Raw genomic sequence first — 24823 nt, 5'->3', positions numbered from 1 at the left:
GCCCATTATCATCAAGGCTGGAGCATGGCAGCATCCAGGCGTGCATGGTGCAGGAGGAGCGGAGAGTTCTACATATGAAGACTCTTATAACAGACTCATATAACAGAACACTTACTGGCTTCCAGGTGGCTACGATGACAGTCTTAAAACCCACATCCACAGTGACACACCCACTCCAACAAGGCCGTACTTACTTCAATAGGGCCACACTTTCTAATAGTGCCACTCTCTGGGCTGAGCATATCCAAGCTTATCAAACTTAGTATTAACATATGCTTAATATTAAGCATTAATGCTATTTGTAAGTGCGTTCAGTGTTTCTGTATGAGAGAGGTTATGTATATGCGTGTGTGTGCTTATGTATGTTCATATGTGCATGTGGAGGCCAAAGGTTGCTGCTACATGTCTTGTTCAATTGCTTGCTGCCTTAATTTTTGAGATTGATTTCCTCACTGAACCTGGAGCTCACCAGTTTTGCTAGACTGGCTAGTCAGTGAGCCCAAGGGATCTTCTGTCTTGACTCTCTTGTGGTAGAATTCTAGGTTCATGGTGCTGGGGATTGAACTCAGGTTCTTATGCTTGTGTGACAAGCACCTCATTGAGTCTTCTCCTGGGTCCTCGGTGTAATTCTTTGTACTTCATTTTCAAGTCTTAAAATTGTTAGGGTTCACATTGTTAAGAACTATACTCATGTTCATTATACATTCAGTTAAGACTTTCAGACAGTTTAGTAGTCTTGGGCTCTGGATTCATCCTGGTCTGCTTTCACTCTCTAATTCTTCTGTAGTGATTGAATGTGATTTAGAATGTGACTGACTCAGTCAGTCCATCTGTCCATTGTGTTTGTCCCATCGTGTGTGTGTGTGTGTGTGTGTGTGTGTGTGTGTGTGTGTGACACTATCTCATCCTTAATGTCCTAGTCCACTGGCTCTTACAGTCTTCTTACCTTCTCTTCCTAGTGTTAATGGCTATTTTATAAATGTTTGTTGAAGTTTTTCTCTTAACCAGCTAGCTCCCAAATGTTTGAGACTGGACTATTATATCTATTTAACAAGCTGGCTGGGAGGAAGTCCAGCTCTGTTCTTTCCCCTGCCCATCTGTAATGGGATCTGATGCCCTCTTCTGGTGTGTCTGAAGACAGCTACAGAGTACTCATATAAATAAATAAATATTTAAAAAAAAAAGATCCCAGTCTTAGCTGCCTGGATACCAGCCTTCTCCTGCTTGCCTTTGAAACAAGATGTAGAACTCTCAGCTCCTCCTGTACCATGCCTGCCTGGATGCTGCCCTGCTCCCACCTTGATGATAATGGACTGAACCTCTGTACCTGTAAGTCAGCCCCAATTAAATGTTGTCCTTTATTAGAGTTGCCTTGGTCATGGTGTCTGTTCACAACAGTAAAACCCTAAGACAGGCTCTGTCATAAGTGCCAGTGTTTGAGAACCCTTTTGTCCCCATTTTTAAAAACCCTGCTGTTCTATTGAAACTCCTCAATTTTAGGTGTTTTGGAGGGGACTTTTTTATGTTTCCTTGGGAAGATGAGGCAAAGGATTTTGTAAGCACTTCCTGCCACTCTGTGGTCTTTGGGACCTTTGAGCCTTCCTGTTTTCTTGACTGTTTGGGTAGCTGGTTATATCACTAAAGCTAATTTGTTTTAGATCTGTTTATTATAGGTCCATCCTGTTGTGTGGAAGCATAGCTTTGAATGGCTTAATTGACTGTTGAGATAGATAAGGTCTTTTGAGCTAATAATATTTTCCTAGAATTATTTTTGACTACTAGAAATACTATTATAAAAAAATACACACTTAATGTATTAACACAGTTAGGGTTAAATTTAACCTTACTCAGACACTTGTTGTTTCATTTAAGAAGTAAAAAATCAAGTCAGTTTTTCTTTCTTCACTTGAAGTTTTGAGTGAGTAGGGGTTGGGGTGGGACATGCATATGCCTTTTGGAAGGATATCCCCCTTTTAGACTTAGGAAAACTTTTAGTAGAGGAAGAAAGTTGAACCACGCCTCTGTCTAGAATATTGAGACATATTTAATCCAGCTTAGAATTTAGAACTCTAGCAGATCACTCTGATGCCTCGACATACTAATGAGATGGGTGACAACATTGGGAGACCTGAGCTATTATTTGTATTTTCATGCTGTCTGTTTTGGGAAAGCTGAAGTTATGTTTCTAATTGGTATAATTTCTGATCCAGTGACCTTAAAAACAGCTTGTATCAGATTTGTATCTCTTGTTTAAAATCTTCAGATTTTTGTTTCTGTCATTGTTGGTCATTTTAAGGCTTCATTCATTTTTGAAGCTGACCTTCAGCTTACAGAGATAGCCTGCCTGTGCCTGTGCTGGGATTAAAGACGTGTCATTGTACCAGGCAAGGCAGCCATTCTTGTTTATTTTGGTTAAGGAAAAATTGTTAACAGATTCCCTTGCAGGGCTGTCTTAACCTCTTTCTTTTGTGCTAGAATTATAATAAATGTGACCATTATGTTTGCTTGATATTTACTTGTCTGTGGCATTAAAAATTTCTCAGGTGTTAGCCAGTATGTGAGCTCTTCAGATTCTCTATGCCAATGCCAGACTGAGCAAACTTGGATGGCAAGAGGTCAAGCAGTAGGTTAGAAGCAACCCTCTCAGGGTCAGCTTGTGCTTGGTAACAAGTCTTCTTATGGAAGTGACACAAATTAATTAATTTCTTTTTTTAATTAGAATCAGTCGGATTTGTCAGATGAAGAGCTGAATGATGATCTTTTACAGAGTGATAATGAAGATGAAGAAAATTTCAGGTATTCAATGTTAACATTAAAACTGGACGATAAAAAAATAAAAAGAAACCAAAAAAAACAAAACTGGATGATATTTAACTAAATTGATGAGAGTTGTTTATATATTTTGTAATTATAATGAGTAATTGAATAATGTGGTATTGGATTTCTAACAGACAGTTACATTCTGAATTGGATATTGTTGTATTCTATGTGGAAGCCATATAGAGTATCCCCATAAATAGGTCCCAGATTGTCCCCATGGCTTAAAGTCATGTATGCCCTTCAGAGCAGGTTGTGAAAGCTCAGTGCTGTCTACTTGGAGTGTGGTGGTCTCTGACTTGATGCAAGTGGCTGCAATTTGATGTTGCTGTTTTTGTTTTCTTTTTCAGACAGTTTTTAATTGATACCACTCTGGAGAAGTATTTAGAAATACTCATTTTTCTGTTTTTAGGAAGACTCAGTCTATCTTTCATTGTGTTTTGTCATTTAGTTCTCAGGGTGTCACCATCAGTCTGAATACCACCTCTGGCATAGTTACATCATTTGAGCTGTCTGACAACACCAATGACCAATCCGGAGAACAGGAATCTGAGTATGAACAAGGAGACGATGAGCTAGCCTACCACAAACCTGAGGAACAAGAACTGTATACTCAAGAGTACCCAGAGGAAGGACAGTATGAAGGCCACGACACAGAGCTGACAGAAGACCAAATAGAATATGGGGATGAGCCGGAGGAGGAGCAGCTGTACAGTGATGAAGTGCTGGACATTGAAATCAATGAACCTTTAGATGAGTTTACAGTGAGTCCTTTTTCTTTTGAATGGCCAGAGATAACATGGCTTCCTGCACATAGGTTTCTAGACTGATTTGAAATCTATTTACCTCCCATGGGAAGGAGAGAAATTAGACCTTATTATCACTGTCTGCCAGTTTCTTTATCAGAGCTATGACAAAGTTTGTGTTGACAGCTTGTTTGGCCACTGGTAATGCTCCTTTGTCATTTGGGAAAGCTGCAAAGAATTGTGACCTTGAGGATTGCACCCTAAGGAAGAAACCAGCTTTGTGTGGTGGAGGCGCACTGTCAGTGTTAGAAGTGCTTAATGCAGAGCTTTTATCCAGGCTTTAGACAAGATCTGATAAAGTCCTTCTGAGGTGAAAAGATTATTGACCTGCTAAAGACATCTTCAAGGTGCTAATATTCCACAGTGATTGATGTCCTGTCTTCATTCATCCCTTTCTTACAGAGAACTGTCTAAACAGAATAAAGAGGTTGAGGTTAGTTTAGAAAATGTCACACATAATTTGTTATCTATCTGTAATCAGCAAGCTAAGATGGTGCTGGTCTTCATTTCAGAAAGATTTTTTTTGGTAGGTAGTGTTTATTTTATTACACTCCAGAAAAGAATTGGTTACTGGTGGCAGATTAGTCATCTGTCATAATGGTATATTATCGGAAGAGGTTTGTGTTTTAAAAAAGCACCTGATGCCATTCGTGCTGGAAAGATGTTATTGCTGCATTGTGTAATGCCTAAGGGTTTCATTTCATTAGGGTTTCACATAGGAGAATGGACAAGAGGTGTGCAGATCCCTTGTCGGTGGTACCATCACTTAGTGTGTGCTTGCATTTGAGGACACTGGTCAACAGCTAAGAAGTCTTCATGTAATATAACAGCTTTCTTTACTAGGGGTTGATGATACAGAGCCTGAAAATACTTAATTCAGTCATGACTGGGGTTTGGAGTCTTGGAAAGTCAAGGCTTGTTCTTCTGAAGGTGTGTGTACTTTGTGGTCAGTGGAGCCTGCTGTCTGTGGTCCTGTAATGAGTGGGTTTTAGTAATCAGTCCTTCAGTAGTATCGTCTGATACTGCATGCTTATGGGACACTGTAATTTAAACTGCTTGTCTAACCCAAGGTTAAAAAATGTGCTATTTTTATTTTCTTCTAGTGTTTGAGCATTACTATTCATTGGTAACATTAGCCGTTCATTTCTTTGGTCCTGTATTCTTTAAATAGCACATCTTTACTAATTGTAATTCATATATTATTGAACCATAAAAACAAGGAATAGAGGAAGTATTCACACAGTGGAAAGTGTGCATAGGGTGAGTTTGCTCAGCCAAATAATTTACTCAGTTCTTAGGGACTTGTAGAGGGAACTTGTGGTCAGTGAGAAAATTTCCTCTTATCTTTGTCCAATTTAGGACCACATAAAGTCCCAGGAATAATACAAAACAATTTAAATAGGCATCTATGGTCTAAGATTCAGGCACTGAAAAGAATAAAATATTCAAATTGAAATGCTTATAGAACTCTTACATGAAAATTAATTACTTTTTTTCAGAATTAAAAAAATCCCTCAGAAATTTTAAAGGTTCATTTATAAATTCTGAGTATGCTAGTATTTCATACCTGCAGCCTACCTTACTATGTCTGGTATTGGAGTCAAAGCTATCATCTTCTTTCTCCATGGGTCCCACAGTGATAGTGTCCAAACTGACTGCCTGCTATCTCTGGGTGGAAAGAGATCAGAATTAAGCTGTGGAGTACCTTGCTCTTGTCCAACAGCTGCGGTCTTGTCTCAGACTATCCTTGATGTGCATATTGCCATTAGACCAATAAACACAGGAATAGATTGTGTCCCCATGTACCCTACAGGTATGTAGTTCATTGAGTGGTTTAAACTGGTTCCTTGTCCTAGTCAGGATTTGTTGACCTGCTCTTCAAAACCAGAATTGACTCTGAAATGTGATCCCATAAGCATCAGCTTTCTGTGAGAACCCCCAAAATCATGCATTTGGTGCAGAACTGGTTATAGAATCCATAAGACCACACTTTGTAACTGGAAGGGATACTGCCACATGGGAAGAATGGGAGATCCCAGGATGTTGAGAGAGACAGCTCTGGAGATCTGTTAAGTGAATTTCGCAAGTACCATTGTTGATGAGTGTGATTGCATTTTACCCTCTGTACTCTGGCATCAGCACAGTGGCTAACAGAATAGTGTTTGCTGATGACATTAAAGTATATTCACTGTGAAGTTAGTATCCAGTGAGATTTCATGAAACATTGTTTTAAAATTATGTTTAAATTTACAATTTGTGTAAAGAGTAGCAGACTGTTCCATTGTGGATTTGGCTGAAACGTTACTTTAATGGGATGGTAACAGTTGTTGTGCTTAGTGGATCTCAGGATCATCTTGAGAAGCAGGAGAGTTAGTTCTCCCTACCTCACTACTTGTAGACAATGCCAGTAGCAGTTTGCTTTCTTTGGCAGTGTGTTGTTCTCCAGTCACCCTGTCTTCTACCTTGCCTGAACTCAGAGGGGACAAGCTTGCCTTCTGATAAGCCCTGTCCATTTCATCCAAAACCTCACCCAAGAGAAAGAAAGGCTTGATGAAGAATCCACTGTAGTGTGACGTGTGAAGAGCACTTTGTCAAACCATCCCACTCCTGCTTTTGCTATTGGCCTCGGGTTGGCAAGGGGCATAGAGACCAGCTCCTGCTGCCGACAAGCTCCTCCATGAGCCCGCAAGCCTGGTTCCTGTAAGGCTTTTTTCCTCTGGGCAGATGTGAGAGCTGCTCAGCCCAGGGTTGGCTCTGAAGCTGAGCCATTCTCACTCTCATGGCTGAAATAGCATGTATGCTTGGGTTGCATGACTGTGCAGAGGACACTCCTTTGCTATGTGCTTGGTGAGAGCATCCCCACAGTAGAATGTGTTAAAATAACTATGAATCGTACATGAAAAGCGGTTGAAAACAACCAAAAGCTTTGTGAGAAAAATGTTTCTTCTCTTTAATGGCCGTTAGGATGAAGAATACTTGCAGGCTTATGGTGGGCAACAAGGGCTGCAAGTGCGGGAAGACTGTGAGGCTGAAGATGACTTAGATGAGATTACTGATTCCCAGGTTGCTTCTGAGACCCACGAGGTACTTGTTCAACTTCTACAGTTTCCTGAGTTTCTTTCCTTCCAGATTTAAAATGAGTACCTATTTAAAAAAAAAAATACTAGTACAAAGTTGATGCATCTCTGAACTGTGTGCACTGTAGTAGAAGCCCAAGTCTGGGCCTAGAGAAGTGCATTCTGGTGCCTGGCACCTGGGAGAAGTATGTGCTCTGGAGTCGTAGTGCTTGTTTATTTGTTTCTTTTTATTATCACGCACATGTGTGTGTGTGTGTGTGTGTGTGTGTGTGTGTGTGTGTGTGTGTGTGTTTGCGAATATCTGCATGGCACACATATGAGGCAGCTTGTTTTGAGGGGTCGATCTCAGTTCATCGGACTGGCACAGGGCTGATTTTTTTTTTAAAGTTCTTTTTTTTTTAAAGATGTATTTATTTATTATATATAAGTACACTGTAGCTGTCTTCGGACACACCAGAAGAGGGCATCCGATCTCATTACAGATGGTTGTGATCCACCATGTGGTTGCTGGGATTTGAACTCAGGACCTCTGGAAGAGCAGTCAGTGCTCTTAACCACTGAGCCATCTCTCCAGCCCCACAGGGCTGATTTTTAAAAGTGTCATGTCACTGCTTTGAAATTAGTCCTATAATTATTTTAATTAGTTAATATTAGCTAGTTTGCACCATTATTCAAGAAACAATGCCAAGTTTTAGGCTTGGTCTTTAAGGGTTAGGGTTACGGTTACGGTTACGGTTAGGGTTAATGTGGGTTTCTGTCCCTAAGGGACTTTTGTAGTTTAATGTAGGAAGGAAGGTACTGAAAATTACTGTTGTGCACAGCGAAAGTGATAGCTCCCAGGAGTCCTGGGTCCTCAGAAGTCCTGTCCGGAAAGGGCCCATGTCTGAGGTTGTATAGAAGAATGACCTCTGAAGTACTCATGAAAGAAGAGTGGCCTTTGATAATTCTGAGCTCCTGTGGTTAGGTCTGTAATAGGCGAGAAAACCTATTCCTGGGATAAAATGTTAAAAACTTAACTTTTTTTCCCTCTATACTTACCTTAATATTCTTTCCTGTTGCCAGAAAATATATCCACCAATGGTACCTAACACTCTGAGGGTGTAAAACAGAAGCCTTTCCCTAAGCTGAATTTGAGTTTTCTTTTTGTACTTTGTGTCTCTCTCTTTGAAATAAATTAAAAGCATAGAGAAAAAATTAAGACTAAGAGACTCTTCACTACCCAGTTGTATAGTTGTAGAAGACGGCATCTAATCCAGGGAACCATGTCAAAGTTGAAGAAGACCCAGAACAGGCAGCCTGGTTGCCTGAAATGTTCAGTATCATTCTACCTAGCACACTGTGACCCAGCTTAGTCGGACCTCCAAGGACACCTGAGAAAGAAATCAAGAAGACCTGAAAGCAGGGAGCAGAGCAGTTGTAAGGCTGCCAAGGAGGTGGTCAAAGGTTGTCAGGGAAATAATTCTGTGTATATATCATATGTCCTCACAGGATGAGCATACGAGCTCATGAAAATATATTCAATAAGGTAAGAATTAAAACCTATTTTAACACTGGCAAAACGAAGACTACTTACTGGAAGATGTAGTCTTATTTTGTTGGGGATCTGTAGTAGAAGTGTTACACCACGATTCCTTTGTTTTCTGCATATCTATGAGCATGTCACTGCTTGTTCTTTGTTCTAGTATCTCTGTCTAGGTATGTTTATGTACCTGATGACCTTCAAGAAAGGGTCTTCCAGGACAGGTCTGTTTTTGTCTGAAGTACTATTCCCTTTGGACGTGATCACAGAGCCCTGAGCAAGCCGGGCCTCAGGGAAATGCCACTGCTGGGGAGGTGACTCATGACTCAGCCCGGTTCGAACAAGTCTTGGACTTTTCACATCTTTAGTATGTGGTAGTCTGCTTTGCCAGTTTTCAGGAGTGTAACCAACCCTCACTGTCCTTGACGGTTTATCAGCCCTGAAGCATGCTGTCCTTTGGTTCAACACTTTGATTAAAATCCCTGGAACATGTATATGTTGACAGGTCAAAATTTTGTTAGGTCACCATAGTGGCCTCATAGGAGGGGAAGGAACCCAAGCCTTTCTTTTATTATAGAGCATGGGAAGAGCTAGATCATATGCTTTCAGCTCCTCCATTGCTTATTTGTAAATTAAAAACAACCAAAGTTTGGATGAAGATAAATGTCCTTAGTGATTGTTTTAGACTGTGGGGTTAGTTAGTCATGACCAGAGTTTTTTGTTAGCCCCAGCATTGGGACATTGTAGACAAATGGATCCTGATGGTCACTGGCCAGATAGCCTAGAAGAAATAGTAATTTTGGGGTTATTCTAAGGAAGTAAAGAAGAAACAGATAGAAGACACCTAGTGACCTCCTCTGGCATGTTTGGATGCACCTCCCCACCAATAGCAACCCCTCCCCCAACTATAATTGCTTATATTTAGTAAATTAGTCATTTACATCTCAAATGATGCATATATCCAGCTTCCCATAAGCCAGCAGCCGTGGGGTGCAAAGCCAGAGACACAGTTCTATACAGCTACCTACAGCAGCCTATGTCTTTTCAGAGACCTCCAGGTAGATGAAGCTGGCGTTCTTGGCTTTACCACAAGAAATAATCTCAGGATGAGTCAGTATGGAGCATGTTTGGAGTTCATGGAGAAAGAGGACAAAGAGAGACAGATTGCACATGGTTAAAAGAAAGATTCCCAGAGAAAAGATAGAAACCCTCCCAGTATGAGTCACACCGTGTGATAAGTCTTTAAAGAAGCTGTATACACTTAAATTGGTGGATTCTTCAGGGTGCTGAGGAATTTAAATGAGATCATAGGGTGCTTCCTGAAGTGCTTTGATAGGATTTCAACTGAGGTCATAGGAGTTGCTGATGTGTTTAGAATGTGTTCATGTAAACTAAAGTTAATTAAATAAAACATTCTCAAAACATCTGGGAAAGGAGTAAAGCCAAACTCAGGACCTTAAAAATAATTCATTGTTTAACAATAGTTTTGAAATGGAAAATTGTGTTTTTTCTGTTGGCAGTCCTCACAATGAATCTTGATAATTGTGTTAGAATCCTTGGTTTTCCACTGGCAAGAGATCTTACCCAAACACCAGAGAGGGGTTCATTTTCTGTTTCATAATTTTTTGTCCCATAATTTCCCCTGTCTTTCTATCTTACCTTATTCTCATTGATAAGGGACAATCCCGTTATCCTTCAGAAAAGCTTAACTTAAAAAAAAGATTTATTTATTTTATGAATATGAATATTCTATCTGCATGCACACTTACATGCCAGAAGAAAAAAAATCACAGTTAGCTTAAGGCTCCTGTTTATACCTAGCACTCACAGAAAACAGATCAGAGTAGTCATTTAAAGTCCTGACATTAACACTCAGTCAGACACCTTACACTTATTTTTTCTTCTTTAATTTATTTCAAAGAGTGAGAGTAAGATGTAAAAAGAAAAGTAAAATTCAGCTTAAGGGAAAGCTTCCTGCTTTACACTCAGCAGTCAGAGAAAAGATTGGAGTAGTTGCTTAAAACCCTGGTATTAACACTCAGTGCAAATAAACAGCTTCTTCCTCTCCCTCAAATCCTGGCTTTGCAGAGGCCAGCACTACTCTTTCTTCTACCTTACTCAGTCTAACTAAACTAGAAGTTCATCTTAATGTCTACCTGCTCTCCGGTTTGTTTGCTTTGGTGTGAACCTTAATCTTAGGCATGTTGAACAAAGGCTGTACCACTGAGCTATACCCATATAACCAAATAGGTATTGGAAGAATAATTGAGGTAGATTAGCATGTGTTGGTTTTTTGTTTGTTTAGGTGATTAACAAATGGTTTTCTAAAGTGATTATGTCGTTTTATACCCTTCCTCTGTTTGAAAATCCTCACTGTTCCCCCTCATTTGTTATCAGTTTCTTCTGTCAACCCTTCTAGAGCTGTATCATTGTGGGTTTTGTTTGCTTCTCTGATGGCTAATGATACTGAGTACTGTTCATATAATCTTTTGGACTTTATGTAGTTTATGGGTTTGGGTTTAGTCCACCTTTTCTTTAAAGTGAGTTGACTTAAGTTTATATAAGCTACAGAATTTATAAGGTCTTCATTGAGATTGTTGTTTATATATCTGTATTCCACATAGTATATTTTATGTATAGATTGTATGCATGTTCTGAGTGTCCGTAATCTAAAGAGAGGTTGCTAGACAAGTGTCTGCATATTCTAGATATCAAATCAATTGGCAGATACCTGGCTTGTGAATTTTTTTTCTGAACCTCCTTTATTTTCTCAAAGTCCTGATATTAACACTCAGTCAGACACCTTACACTTATTTTTTCTTCTTTAATTTATTTCAAAGAGAGAGATATTTAAGTTTTTTTGTTTTACATGAGATCAGTCATATTAAGGGTGGTATGGGTATTAACAAATTTAAGTTTAAAACTTTTTTTTAATGTATGTGGGGGTTTTGATTGCAATACATGCTGCTGTGGCAGTGTGTGCAGTGCCTTTGAGGGCCAGAAGAGGCTCATCAGACCCCCTGGATCCTCTGTTGAGCTATCAAGCCCTCACATTTAACTTTCGTAAGTAGAAAATAATTTGGATGATGTCCAAGTAATTTTGTGACCTAAGAAAAATTTGACTATCCCATGCTTGTAAAATTAACTCTCGCTTTTCTTCTGTAAGCTTTGTATTATAAGCTAGTGTTAGAGTTAGAGGCTCCCTTATCTGATAGCATTTGAGGTCTGAGAGCTATCATTGTTTTAAGTAAAAATGCTTTTCCAACTATTTCACTGGTTTGCTGTGTAGGTTTTCCCATCAGCCCACTGTAGCTTTTGTGTTGTCGGCTGATTTAGTTGCTGTCAGGCTCTTCTGCACCAGTTTGTTTTTATACAGTCTGTATGCCAGCACCATAGCAGCTTCAGTAATGGAACACGAAACCAGGTTGTGTAGTAAGTCCACCAACTTCATTCTTTTCTGAGGTTCTTTCCTGTCATAGATCTGTTAGTATCTACTAGACGTCTGCCTAGGGGTTTGACGGAGATGGCCATGTGTCTCTAGATTAAAGACGGATATGGGGGTTGGGGATTTAGCTCAGTGGTAGAGCGCTTGCCTAGGAAGCGCAAGGCCCTGGGTTCGGTCCCCAGCTCCGAAAAAAAGAACCAAAAAAAAAAAAAAAAAAAAGACGGATATGTTTATTACTTTTAAGATTTAATTTGTAAAGGTTTTATTTTTATACTCGCGCGCGCGTGTGTATGTGTGTGTGTGTGTGTATGTGTGTGTGTGTATTTGTGTATTTGTGTATTTGTGTATTTGGTTCTGTACATGAGTGCAGGTGTTTGAATACCAGTAGAGTGTATTGGATCTGCTAGTGCTGGAGTTACTGGTAGTTATAAATTACCTTATGTGGGCCTTGAAAATTCAGTTTGGATCCTTTGCTAGAATAGTATGTAGTCTTAACCACTTAGCTGTCTCTCCAGCCTTCCCTCCCCCCTCCTGTTAATATGTTAATAATTATCTGTTAATGAAAACATCTTAATTTTTTTCTCTGTAATCAGAATCCTTTTTATTTTTATTTATTTATTTATATTTTTTTTTTCGGAGCTGGGGACCGAACCCAGGGCCTTGCGCTCGCTAGGCAAGCGCTCTACCGCTGAGCTAAATCCCCAACCCCAGAATCCTTTTTATTTATTTTGCCTTACTGACTTCCAGTGCAGGTGCTATGTACAGGAGAAAAGTTGCTTCAGTGCTAATTTTATTGTCATATTTTTAGTGATAGGAAGAAGGCAACTTACTACTTATCGTTAAGTTTTGTTCTCAGATTGAAGATGTTCTCTTTAGTTCTACTTTGCTGGTGGTGATTTTCTAATGGACATCAAATCTTGCATCTGTTGAAGTAATAATATGTTTATTAAAACTGCTACAATAAAGTTTTTGCTTTGGTAGATATGATTTCTTCTCTGTAACCAAAAATTGACTTCCCTGGGAGCTTGTTAGGAATGTGGACTCTCAGGCCCCACTCTGGACCTCCCAGGTCAGAATCTGCTTCTGAAAAGGATTTCCAGTCATTGGTATATGTGTAGTGATATAAATTGGTATATATCATTGGTTTAACACAGAGTAGTCCTGCTGGAGCATGTGGAGGCACATCAGGGACTTTTTGGCAATGGCGTGTTGAGGCCTCATCATAGATGCTACTCATTCTGATGGCTATATTTACACGATTCAGAAATGGTAGTATTCCACTAGCAAGAATGTGAGATTTTGGTGGTGCAGAATTCTCCAGCATGCTGAGCCTCAGAACACTGAAAAGCCATCGGCATTAGCTCAGCATTTGGATTCTCCTTGTAAACGTTTGGATTCCTGGATCTGTTTTCCCGTTTGTACTACTTGTTAGAGTCTGACGTGTAGTTAGCTTTTTGTATTGAGAATATTTAGGAAAGGAAATTAACAGTAATTGTCCATGGGTTTAGCTTCTTATATATTTTCTAACAATACATTTATGATAACGAAGAGGCAAGCTGCATTTTTTTATTATTATTATTATTACAGTGGTAGAAAATGTTTAAATGAGCCTTATGTGTAGTATGTGTCTGTTTTCATCAGCCAGTGGGCTACTGAGACTGACCTAAGAGCGAGATGATAGGGCCATAGGAGCTCAGAAAGAAGAAATGGATGAAAAAAAAACTGTTTTAGTTTGGCTTAGCACTAGAGGAAATTTTTGTAAGAGACTCTGCTAAAATAAAACCTGATTTTAGTATGAAGAAGTGGCAGAAGAAATGGTTTTTGTTTTTTTACTGGTCTCAACACATAAGTCTGTGGTGAGTTAACACTAGACAGGAAGAGTGAAGTAAGTAGGGAAGGGGCAGGGCTAGTGACCACAAAACCCCAAACTGACAGGGACTGCTCTCCTGACAGAAGATCAAAATATGTGGTTAGGGACTGAACTGTTTAGCTTTACGTGGCCGAAGTGACTATTACATCTACTGGGTGAGTCCTGCTCTGTTAACTGTAGTGTTATCTCGTGGATTTACAGGTGCTAGCTTACATCGTAGTCATAGACAATTTAGGTTGTATGGAGCTTTGCTGGTGTCTGCATTAGATGTAAGGCAACAGGGATGGTTAGCAAATGCCTGTACTCAAGCAAGTATGAGTAGCTGTAGTGGGGAGGTCCTCGTATATTAACTACAGGCAGGAGATTGAAGTTTCTCCCCTGCTGGAGTTGGCTTCAGGTTTCACATAGCCTCTACCAAGAACTTTGAAACGTACTCACATTTTAAGTGACTGTGGATGCACTCTCCCTCTTTGCTTCTGTCTGCCTGTAGGGAGGAATGGAAACCCTGGAACTCCAGAAAGACATCAAAGAAGAATCAGATGAAGAAGATGATGATGATGAAGAATCTGGACGATTACGTTTTAAAACTGAAAGGAAAGAAGGAACAATTATTAGGCTTTCAGATGTAACTAGAGAGAGAAGGAACATTCCAGAAACTTTGGGTAATTTTTGGTTTTGGCCTGTGGGTTAATCTCAATCTCCCTCTCCCTCTCCCTCTCCCTCCCTCCCTCCTTTTTTTTGACATTTTCCTCCATCTTCATTTCCACTTCAGATCTCTCTATATCTTATTATGATTGATTGTTGGTGAGGTATATGGGAGGCTGGTGCCCAGCTGTGTTATGCTCAGCATTTTGCCAAACAACATTAATAAGTGTTTGAGTGAAAAAGTATTGTTTGTTTGTTTGTTTGTTTATAGTCGTTTTCTTTGTGAGTGTATGGCCTAAAGCTACTCTCCCTTGTGCCCTGTGTTCTTGACTGTACTGAGGTAGTGTCAGGGGATGCTTGGCAGAGATAGATACTGGCTCTTCTCCACTCTACTATGCCCCTCAGGTAGCCATTTGCACTAGTCATATTGATTTTATTTTGCCCTTGTAATGTCCTTGTAGCCATCCTTTTGGGTTTTCTCTGCTTGTTGTTCCTGGGTGTTCCGTGACTAGTTAATAGAGATCATTAACTGAATGCCAAGCGTCTACCACTGAAGACCTTTCTCAGACTGCTGCTGGCTGAAAGCAGCAGCCCTACCCCTCTGTACAGTCTGTGTCCTTTCTCCCTGATCATTGGGTTCCTATTGGGGTGCTAGAAGGAAGGCAAAGCTCACAGGACATCAGACTCTACCTGCCTTTCTATTTTGGTCTAGATAAAAATAAAGGTCAAGGCCTCATTGCCTTGATGTTGGTCTCTTTCCATCCCTCCCTCTCCTATCTCTGTCCTCTTCCCCTCCCCTCTCCTCCCTCTCCCTCCTTTCCCCCTCTCTTTTATCTCTCTCATCTCTCTGTGTGTGAATGTGTGTTTTTTAAATTATTTTTTAAAAATTTTACACACACTGGTATTCTGCCTGCTTGTATGTCTGTGAAGGTGTCAGATCTCCCAGAACTGGAATTACAGATAGTTATGAGCTGCTGTGTGGGTGTTGGGAATTGAACCCAGGTCCTCTGGAAGAACAGCCAGTGTTCTTAACTGCTGAGCCATCTCTCCAGCCACACTTTATTGTTTTAAAACAATTGTTTTAAAATTATTGTTTGTGGTTTGTATTAGTTATTATTCTATTGCTATGACAAAATGCCATGACCAAAAGGAACTTATAAAAGAAGTATTATTGGGCTTATAGTTTCAGAGGCTTTGAGTTTGTTATGGCAAAGCAAAGGTATTGATAGCAGGAATTGTTACTTGATCCACAAGTACGGTGCAGAGAGAGACACTGGGAATGGTGTGAGTGGTTAGAAAGTGCAAATCCTGCTCCTAGTAACATCTTTTCCAACAAAGACCACACCTACTAATCCTTCCCAAATAGTTCGACCATCTGGGACAAATATCCAAATATATGAGCCTATATACCTTGGTGTTCAAGGCTTGGGGCTTGGCACCCTGGCTCGGAACAGTGAGGGAATGAAGAAAAGACAGACAAACGTAGTGAAACTGGGATCCTAGCTAGTCTTGGTAGGAAGTCTGTGTAAGAGAGCAGTCTCAGGTTATAAACATCTGAGAGGAGGCAGCTACTAGTATTTGCCAACACTGACCAGTTGTTCATAATTGAACTTCGACTCCAAGTCGAAGCCATTTCTCTTGAGCCTGGTCCTATGGGTATAATGATTCATGCCAGTTTCCCATGGGTCAGTTGGCCTTGTAGTGCTCAAAATGGTGGTGTACTTTTCAAAATACACATTCCCTCAGGTCTTCACTCACTTAGGGTTCCCCCGCTCCCTGAACTTTAAGGGCCATTCTCATTCAAACTACAACACGCTCGGTTTTTACTACTAAAGAGAATCAAGCAGCATGCATCTTTCAGGGGCACATACAAAGTCTCCAGGTGAACACCAAGCTGCCCTCATCCACAACACAAATTCAACTCATCACAGTTATTAATATTCATTGTATCTCTCTCTGAGGATGTGAGCATGGCCGTTCTGGAGTGTTCTACTTGCCTGTATTCATATTTTAGTTTTGGTTTTGTCCATTCCTTTTTTTTTAAGGCCTTTTGCTTCCTTCCCTTCTTTTCAGAGTCATTTATACTCTCCGTTTTTCAGAAAGCTGTCAAATCTGCTTTCTTTTCAAGGTACCTGATAGCTATAACCAGTCTTCTCCAGAGACAAAAGACTAGGAGGGTTGTTTTGTTATAGCAGTCCTATAAGGGAAAACAATTTGATAATGTATTTTTCCTCTTAAAAAGGACTAAGTGCATTTTAGTAGAATGTGGTAATTTGGCTAGATAATTGAACAAAAGAAAAATGTTAGAAGTTCCTTTTTATTTAGAGTCCTAATTTAGGGAAGCGCGGTGTTTGAAAGTTTACTAGGAACTTCATTCAAAGTTGGGTCATTTTCAAAGAACAAAGGATGTTACCGCTCCTTAGAAGACTGGTTTCCTGAGAGAAGGAGCTTCCTGATAGGCCTTACACCTTTCTAGACAGTGGACAGGTACAAGACTTGGTGAGAATGATGGTGCCACAGCCTTCGAGAGCTAGAAGTTTGTATGAGTGTTACCTGTCAGCTTGTTTTTGTGTCCCCAGACCCAAGATGAAGTTTATTGGATTGTAAAACAGTTTGCCTGCTTTTACACTGAGACAAAAGTGTGTTTCTTCTAGAGTTCCTATGTTCTCTAGTGATGCATAGTTTTTGAATATTTGAATTTTTTGTTTTCTTTTTGTCATTTTGTTTACAAATAAAAACTTGTAAAAATTAGATTTATTTTAATTGGTGCATTTGGAGTGTTTGCCTGAAATAAATGTCTGTGGAGTTCAGAAAGCCTGGATCCCCTGAAACTGGAATTAGGGGTGTTTATGAATGGCTGTGTGGGTGCTGGGCATTGAACTTGGGTCCCCTGGAAGAGCAACCAGTGCTCTTAACTCCTAAGCCAACTCTACAGCCCACAAATAACAACTTACTCCTTTAGTGATCGATAGCTTTGATTATTTGTGAGAATCCTTTGCTGCTTGAGAATCACTTGCTGCTGTGGTACTTCTCATTTCTGAACAGTTGTGTGTGAAGTGATCTTTTTGAGATCTAGAATGGAGTTTGAGACACATAATGACTCAAATGTGAAGAGCACTATATCACACACATGACCCTCTTCACAGTTAAAGAGCAAAATCTCACTTGTTGATTGGGATATTTACTTCAGGCTGGGTTAGCAGTAGAATTTGGGGCTAAGATATTCTTATTTAATTGGTTAGCCCTTTTTACAGTCAGATTTTTTTCTGCAAGTTAAAACTTACAGAAATATATTTATTTAAGTGATACTTTTCTCCATTTTCCCAAGGATGACATCCAACTGTGAATTCAGAATGTAAACCATTTTGTGCAGAGGAAGCCACAGGGATAGGTGGTAATTCTCTGGTAGAGTCCAGTTGATCTAGACTGTGTATGTAATGATTGGTTTATTGTATATGAAAATGCCAGGGCATGCGCTGTACAAGGTTGACAGGCTTTTCTCTAGACTCAGCCTAGAAGTGAAGAAGTGAGGAGCAATGGCTTCTCTTGCTCTAGGAAGCAGACTTGGACTTGGGGTGGATTTTGAAAACAGCATGGCTGTGAGGGAAAGTGTTTTGTAAAGCTAAGCTTCCTAGTTACTCTCTGAATTTTGTGTTCAGTTTCACTGAGACATGCATCGTATTAAATTACCTTTTATTACTTTGTGTTAACTGCTTGGCAACCCTTACGTCTTGTCTATTGAACTAATATCCTGGCTACTTTGATTGGAAACCAAAGACCTGTGGGAGAACTCTTTCGTCTAGTGACAGTGGGTGGTTGCTAATGCTAGTAGCCACACACTTAGCCCTTTATACTATGGTTCTTGTTTTAAAAATTTGGGGTTCAGTTATTTTTTGACGTTTGCCATTTTTATTTTGCCCAACTATATGCCATAAGTATATATTCATTTCTAACTACTTTATAATTATTTGGATATGTATATATTATTATTATACATTTTTGCTAAGAATACTGTATGGTTGTAGTTACTTTATGATATATCCCTTTAGGATTTAGACATAGTTCAGGAAATACTTACGGGGGGAAATTAACATTTCAGTTGAAGTTACAAATGTAATTTCTATCCTGTCATATTTTGGTGACCTTTTGTGGCAGCTTGTCTCAATTGGATAAGAGCATTTTTTCTTGCTGATTAAAGATGTCATTTAGAACCATTTTATTACTGAGGATAGTAAAATTAATCTTGACACTCAGAACTACTTGAAAAATAATTGCTGATTCACTGCATAAAATGTGTGTGTGAAGCAATAATGTAGTCAAGATTAAAATAAAAGTCTACGCTGGCTAAGAAATTATTGTTTTCTTCCCAAGGGTTCATACTCATTTGAATGAGAGGGGATTCCATATCAATATTTCCAATAAAATGAATCATAGCTTAGAGATTTTTAGTCTGATGTGGCAAAGTAGACTCCAGTGATATTTAACTGGCCTGAGTGGAGAAGGAAGGCTTAATGATATTTAGTGTGTTTAGTGATATCTTGAGAAACTTTTGAGAAAATACACGTTTACTGATATAGGATGTACTACTATGTAGTAGTATTACTAAGTAATACTTTTAGACACTATTGTGAAGTAAAGGGGCCTACATGAATGAAAGGGCTCCCTTAGGTGCCTAGAATAATGCACTGATAGAAGAGTTTTAGGGTCCATGCCATGTTCGTTGCACTGTGAAACAGGAGGAACACAAGTAGACGCACGAAGCTCTCGCAGTGCTTTAAGGAGCCACTTTTGTTTTGCATGGCTTTCTTATTTGAGAAGGTGTCTGTAGCTGGCTGCATGGACATACGATGTCTTTTTACAGCATGACATACATGCTAATGAGTGTAAAAGTTTAAAGCAAAATTCAATTAATGACTGCTCCATTCAGGAGTTATCCTTAATAATTTGGCTTAATGGCTTTGATTTATGTGAGCTTTTTGGTTTTGTTTGCTTCCTCCCGATTCTGTGCCGTTACTCATTAGTGTTATTTTCTTGTTTCTTTGTTTGTTTTTATTGTTGTTTGTTTTTGTTTTTTGAAACAGGGTTTCTCTGTGTAGCCCTGGTTGTCCTGGAACTCACTTTATAGATCAAGCTGACTTTAGAGTCATGTAGATTTACCTGCATCTGCCTCCTGAGTGCTGGGACTAAAGGCACATACTGCCATGCCTGGCTAGTAGCATTTTCTTACTGCCCAGTAAAGGAGCAGTTTCCTCCTCTACTATAGTGGTCTGTGAACATTGGCTACTTTTTAGATTTACTAAATCTACACTGTGAAAATGAAAGCATTTAAGATTGATAGATGGTACTTGTATTAAGAGATTGGTACTTGGCTCTTACTGTCCTCTCCACAGTTGTATGTAGTGTGGGCTGTACTTAACACCTGTGCATCTTTTTACATAGAGCTTTCTGCAGAAGCCAAAGCCGCATTGCTTGAATTTGAAGAAAGAGAGCGACAGCATAAGCAGGGGCGCTACGGTTCCCGGCGGGGAGGAAGGCGAGGAGGCTCTCTGATGTGCCGAGGAATGGGAGACCAGAGACGGGACAACAGTGAGAGGGGAAGGATGAAGGAGCACAGGCCTGCCCTGCTTCCTACACAGCCTCCTGTTGTGGTAATTATGGGGTTATAATGTAGTACCTGACAGTTTTAGTACAAAACACAATTCACACTCACCTTTTCTGAAATGACACTAAAGCAGTAGAAGAAATGGCTAAAGCTTCTGAATTTTGGTCTGTAGTAAGATTTTATTCATAGCCTTAGGATTGGGTGCTTTCACTCTTAGTTAAAAATCCATCTCAGCACTCTGTTGAACAGCTGATGGCCTGTGTGGCTAACTGAGGCCCAATTTTCTCCCTTCTATCAGAGGCCTCTTCAAGTATGCTGCTGAAGTAATGCTGATGGTAACACAGGATTTAGATCATAGTTGATTGTTTTATAAATAGTTTTTCTATAGGTTTGCCCCCTAATAGCAGTTTTTCTTAAATATATATTTTTTAAGACTTTTAAAATTTACTTCATGTATGTGAGTACACTGTTGCTGTCTTCAGACACACCAGAAGAGGGCATCAGATCCCATTACAGATGGTTGTGAGACACTGTGTGGTTGCTGGGATTTGAACTCAGAACCTCTGGAAGAACAGTCAGTGTTCTTAACCACTGAGCCATCTCTCCAGACTAACTATTATTATATCTTTTAAAAATGTTCATAACTTGAGACTGAACTATCCAGTTAAACTTGTATGGATTTCTTCTGGGAGGTCTCAGAAGCAAAGACAGGAGTCATGATATTTTGTCCTTTTCAAGCTAAAGGTAAAGCTTCATGGCTTTCTTCTTTGGAAGACAGTGTTAGGAAGAAACTTAAGGCAGGATATGCCCCTAGCGTATACCACATACCCCTCTAAGGCTTGCAGCCTCCACTTGGCTTCTGTTAACATTCTGTTTCCATTGGTGAAGTGATGAAGTAGAAAGGGTGGTTGTTGGCCTTGTGAGAATCCAGGTTTAATGTACCCCAAGGGAAGAGGGAAAGGTGGGTGATAGTACTTGAAAGTTTGGTGACATCAGTACATTGCTCTTTTGTACACAGTTGGCTGGTTCTCCATTAAGGTTAACAAATTATATCCCAGACTAGTTTTTCATCAACATGAGTGCCTATTTATCAGTGAGAAGGGAAGTGAATAGTGGGTGGGAGATAGCCTTTATAGCTAGTTAAAAAGCAAAGGCAGCCTGCATCCTGACAGTAGCTGTGTTTTTGGTGTGACTGACCACCTGGTGGGTTGCATAGCTACCAAACCCTCTGGCTAGCCATGCTCTTTGGCTGCAGCCTTCTTTTTCTCATTGGGGCTATCATGTCAGTAAGCTTGCCTGTGGTGTCCCTCTCCAAGCCACATAAATGCTTGATCCTGTTCACTTATTTCCTCATGCAGAATGGATCTGTCCCCTTGTCTGTTCACCTGCACATTCTCAGAAGAATGTTCTTGGGTCTTGTTTCTTGATCTGGGTCTATTCTTCTTGAAGTCCTAGCCTGCACTCTTAGTGCACATTCATTTTGGATGCCTGTCTTACAGCCCCAGGGTCCGAGGTGTCACATGACTTCCTTTCTCTTTTGGGCTGCTTTGCTTTAGAGCTAACCCTCTTCTACTCCTGTCTCTCACACTTAAGTGTTGTGCAAAGATTGTACCATGGTTAACTCTTCATCATTTACGTCATGTTACCATGTCTTTGGTGGGAACATTTCCAATAGTTGTGTTTCTTCTGGTCTCTTTCAGGGTTTGCACTCTCCTTTCAGGAGATATCAACTGTGGGGAAGACCCTCTAAAGCATCCAGCTAGAGTCCAGGCCAGTGCAAGATTTTCTGCTCAGCTGAGGCCCTCCAGCTTAATAAATATTGACAGTAGGAGGGTAACATTATTAAATGAGGGGCTCACAGCATCCAGCAGAAATCAGCCAGGGATGTTGAGGTGTTTCTAGTTTAGCCTTTTCTTCATTAATGAGCTTCCCATGGCTGAACTAACAGTTTCTCTTTCAGACTGTAAATATTTTAGGTATTTTTCTATCATGGGATAAACAAGAGTAAGATCTACTATTAAACAGTTTCTCAGTGGTAGCCATTACTCAGTGACATGACTTAGATATTTTCAGTTATTTTTTTATTCTTGGGTAATGTGTTGTTAAAGTTAGGGGTGCATCCCACCCCCAGACAAACATGATAGTGCCTGAAATGGGGAGGACTCCCCTCCACGAATTTCAGTACCAGCTCAAACAACATGCAGCCTTTTCCAATTCTATATATTACACACTTGCATGCATAAAAGTAATGAGCAGTGTGCCCTGGATTCTAGGAATAGGAGTGTTCAGGTTTATTGGTTTCTGAGTCTTTGGAAAAGTTCTTTCTTAGGAAAGACAGCCAGCCAAGGCCATGTACAATTTAACTTTAATTTTATTGTTCCTCTTAAGTCTTTTGTCAGACAGTAGCTGTTCTTCCATTTGCCTTTTGCCATGGCCTGTCCCTGTCCCAGGCCTGTGGTCATCCCGTCCATCTCACACTCTGAGCAGTCAGTCACCTTCCTAGAAAGGGCATCACTAGGACTTCCTCACCATGCATGTTGTACCTTTCACTTGGACTGCAGAGATCCTCTATAATTGGGCATCATCCCAGGGAAAAAGACTAATTAGACAGCTGAATTACAAGTGTTTTGACTGCTAATTGGCAGTAGAGTTGATTAGTGATTAAAAGCAAAACTCGTGGAATCAGATTGTCTGACTGCAACTCACTTTGTGGCTGTCAGGAATAGGCCTGCTGCTTCCTGTACAACCTTTCAATGCGGACTTGCTACTTAGGTATCTTGGCTACTTTAATTTGTGCTTCTATTTGTTTGTTTTGTTTGTTTGTTGACCCTCTTATCATATTCTATGCCCTGCCCCCCCTTGATTAAACAAGAAGTCCTTTTGCCTATTTTTCAACTTTCAGAATCTATTGTTCTCTTTGTGATGCATCTCTTTTCTCCAATGGAGGCTTGGCCCAGATACCACTTTCTCAAAGCATCTTCTTCTTGGAACAGCTCTATGTAGCCCTAACCCTTTCTTAATGGCAAGTTTCTAGTGATTGCTTCTGTCTGCCTTCTATCCCTTTGAAGAGAGGCAGGGCTAGCTATGCTTAGAGGCTATGGGTATCTTCGCTCATTATGGGCAGTTTGTTTTCTGGGCAGAATTTTATTTCTTCAGAATTCATGCTGTGTGGGCTATCATGTCTTCCCTCTTTGCCATGGACTGGCTAAGTTGAGTGACACTTGTGAGTCTATTGTACATCCTGTGTACAAAGTTTGTGTACAAGTTTTTACTGTAAACCTCTTTCTAGGAAGTTAATTGGTGTAAGCTTGTAGCACATCAGTATTACTTTTGTATTCTTCTAAATGTTGATTTCTGTAAATTTGTCTCTGTTGGTGGTTTTCAGGCTCACTCTCCAAGATTAATCCCTCCTCCACAGCAGCAGCCTCCTCCACCACCGCCACCACCTCAGCAGCAGCCAATCAGAAGTCTGTTCCAGCAACAGCAGCTGCAGCCTCTACTCCCCTTACAGCACCCGCATCACCCCTCCCCACCTCAGGGAGTGCACATGCCCCCCCAGATTGAGACTCCAAGGATGATGCTGACCCCTCCCCCAGTGACTCCTCAGCAGCCCAAGAACATCCACATCAACCCACACTTCAAGGGGACAGTGGTAACCCCTGTTCAAGGTGCGTGCTCTTTTCTGGTCTGTATTCATTCAGAAAGCTACCCCAGTAGCAGCTAGATTCATGTTCCGGTCTGTGAGGAGTCACAGACACAGTGTAGCTTGTAGTGTAACTTTGAAGAAGTCACTTTCTTCAAAATGTCTAACTCTTACTTTGTGATTGAATGGAATATACTGTGCCAATCTCAATGTCAGGAACAACCTAAAGGTAGTTGTTGAAGCCTCTGAATTCTTATTACACACGCCTCATGGTAAGGATGTTGGAAGTGACAGTTGTTTTTCTTAGGTCATACATCGTGTGCCTCTTTAGTTTGTGTTACGTGGCAGGGAAGAACCAGGCTATCTTTCCTTTATTGCTATAACAAGAGGTGCTGGAGCTGGGAGCTGTTATGTGTAGCTTCTCTGAACACTTGCTTCTCTCTCTGTTCCACCTGTTCCAGGCACCTTGGCTTTGTTGGAGAGCAGAGCAGACCAGGGTTCTGTTCATGTTCTTACTCCTTCATGGGCAGAGGCAGACTGTCAGCACCCAAGGTCGGTAATAGGCCTTGTGTAGCATGCTAAATGCAGGTGAAGAGGACAAGGAGAGCAGTGTTGGGAGTGTTAAAGTGGAAACTTGAAGGTTCTTTGGAGAGTCAGTTGTGTTGGATAGTATTTTGTTGGGCACACAGGTGAAGGATTCCTGAAGTGAACACAGGTGAAAGACTAAGGTAGACTTGTGAAGAAACGTTTTGCTGAAGTAGACACAGGAGAGAGGATGTTCTGCTAAAATCAAACATGTAAGAGGACACATGATGAAAGATTCTTTGCTAATGGCATGCCTGTATTGGTCTGCCTCACATTGCATTTGTCAGGACGACATAGAAACATACCAAAAACTTCTGGTGGTATGTAGCAGTTTCTTGCTGCTTCCGTAGACTTGGGCTGATTGGCAGAGTGATGTCAGCTGAGACAGATGCACATGCAAGACCCGTGGAGGACACGTGATGTCTGGAGGGTATAAATAGGACTCAATGGACAGTGACGGGGGCTGAACTAGGCTTGCTGATAGAGCTAGCTGTGCAATGCTTGTTGGTGATAGAGCTAGCTGTGCAATGCTTGTTGGTCTTGCTTCTTTGCTGATCTTCACTGTTGCTGAGAGAGGCACAGGCGAGGACTTGTCCTGGTGTGTCTCCAGGTCTTGTCTCTCCTGGTCCCTCCTGCTGATTTGTGCTGAGGCTGAGGCCTGGCTGTTCCTGCTTGGTTGTGCCACTGCTGCTGCTGACCTGACTCTACTGAACTGGACTGCTGATATTTCTGTGAGGTGTGATGAGTGGCTTGAGCTGCCACCGATAACCTGTGAAGTGAATTTACCTATTTACAGACAACACAGACTGGAGTT

The 24823-nt window shown here is 40.5% G+C and overlaps 1 protein-coding gene across 8 annotated transcripts in view; it reads left to right on the top strand.

Annotated features, from left to right (window-relative positions):
* Rbm33 (RNA binding motif protein 33) overlaps positions 1–24823 on the top strand; it is a 110810-nt gene that overhangs the window by 22542 nt on the left and 63445 nt on the right. For 5 of the 8 annotated variants that reach the window (XM_063286223.1, XM_017592680.3, XM_017592678.3 and 2 more), the window contains 6 exons: positions 2720–2796; positions 3269–3581; positions 6588–6707; positions 14025–14196; positions 19619–19827; positions 23167–23449. In XM_063286223.1, coding sequence (XP_063142293.1) covers positions 2720–2796; positions 3269–3581; positions 6588–6707; positions 14025–14196; positions 19619–19827; positions 23167–23449 — 1174 coding nt within the window. The remainder of the gene's footprint in view (positions 1–2719; positions 2797–3268; positions 3582–6587; positions 6708–14024; positions 14197–19618; positions 19828–23166; positions 23450–24823) is intronic. The other 3 variants (XM_006235845.5, XM_017592681.3, XM_039107741.2) reach the window with 1 other exon arrangement.

The sequence above is a fragment of the Rattus norvegicus genome, chromosome 4 (genome assembly GCF_036323735.1).
Source record: "Rattus norvegicus strain BN/NHsdMcwi chromosome 4, GRCr8, whole genome shotgun sequence".
Taxonomy (NCBI): Eukaryota; Metazoa; Chordata; class Mammalia; order Rodentia; family Muridae; genus Rattus; species Rattus norvegicus.
Note: the sequence above shows the minus strand (reverse complement) of the source record. Positions and strands in the feature narration are given on the sequence as shown.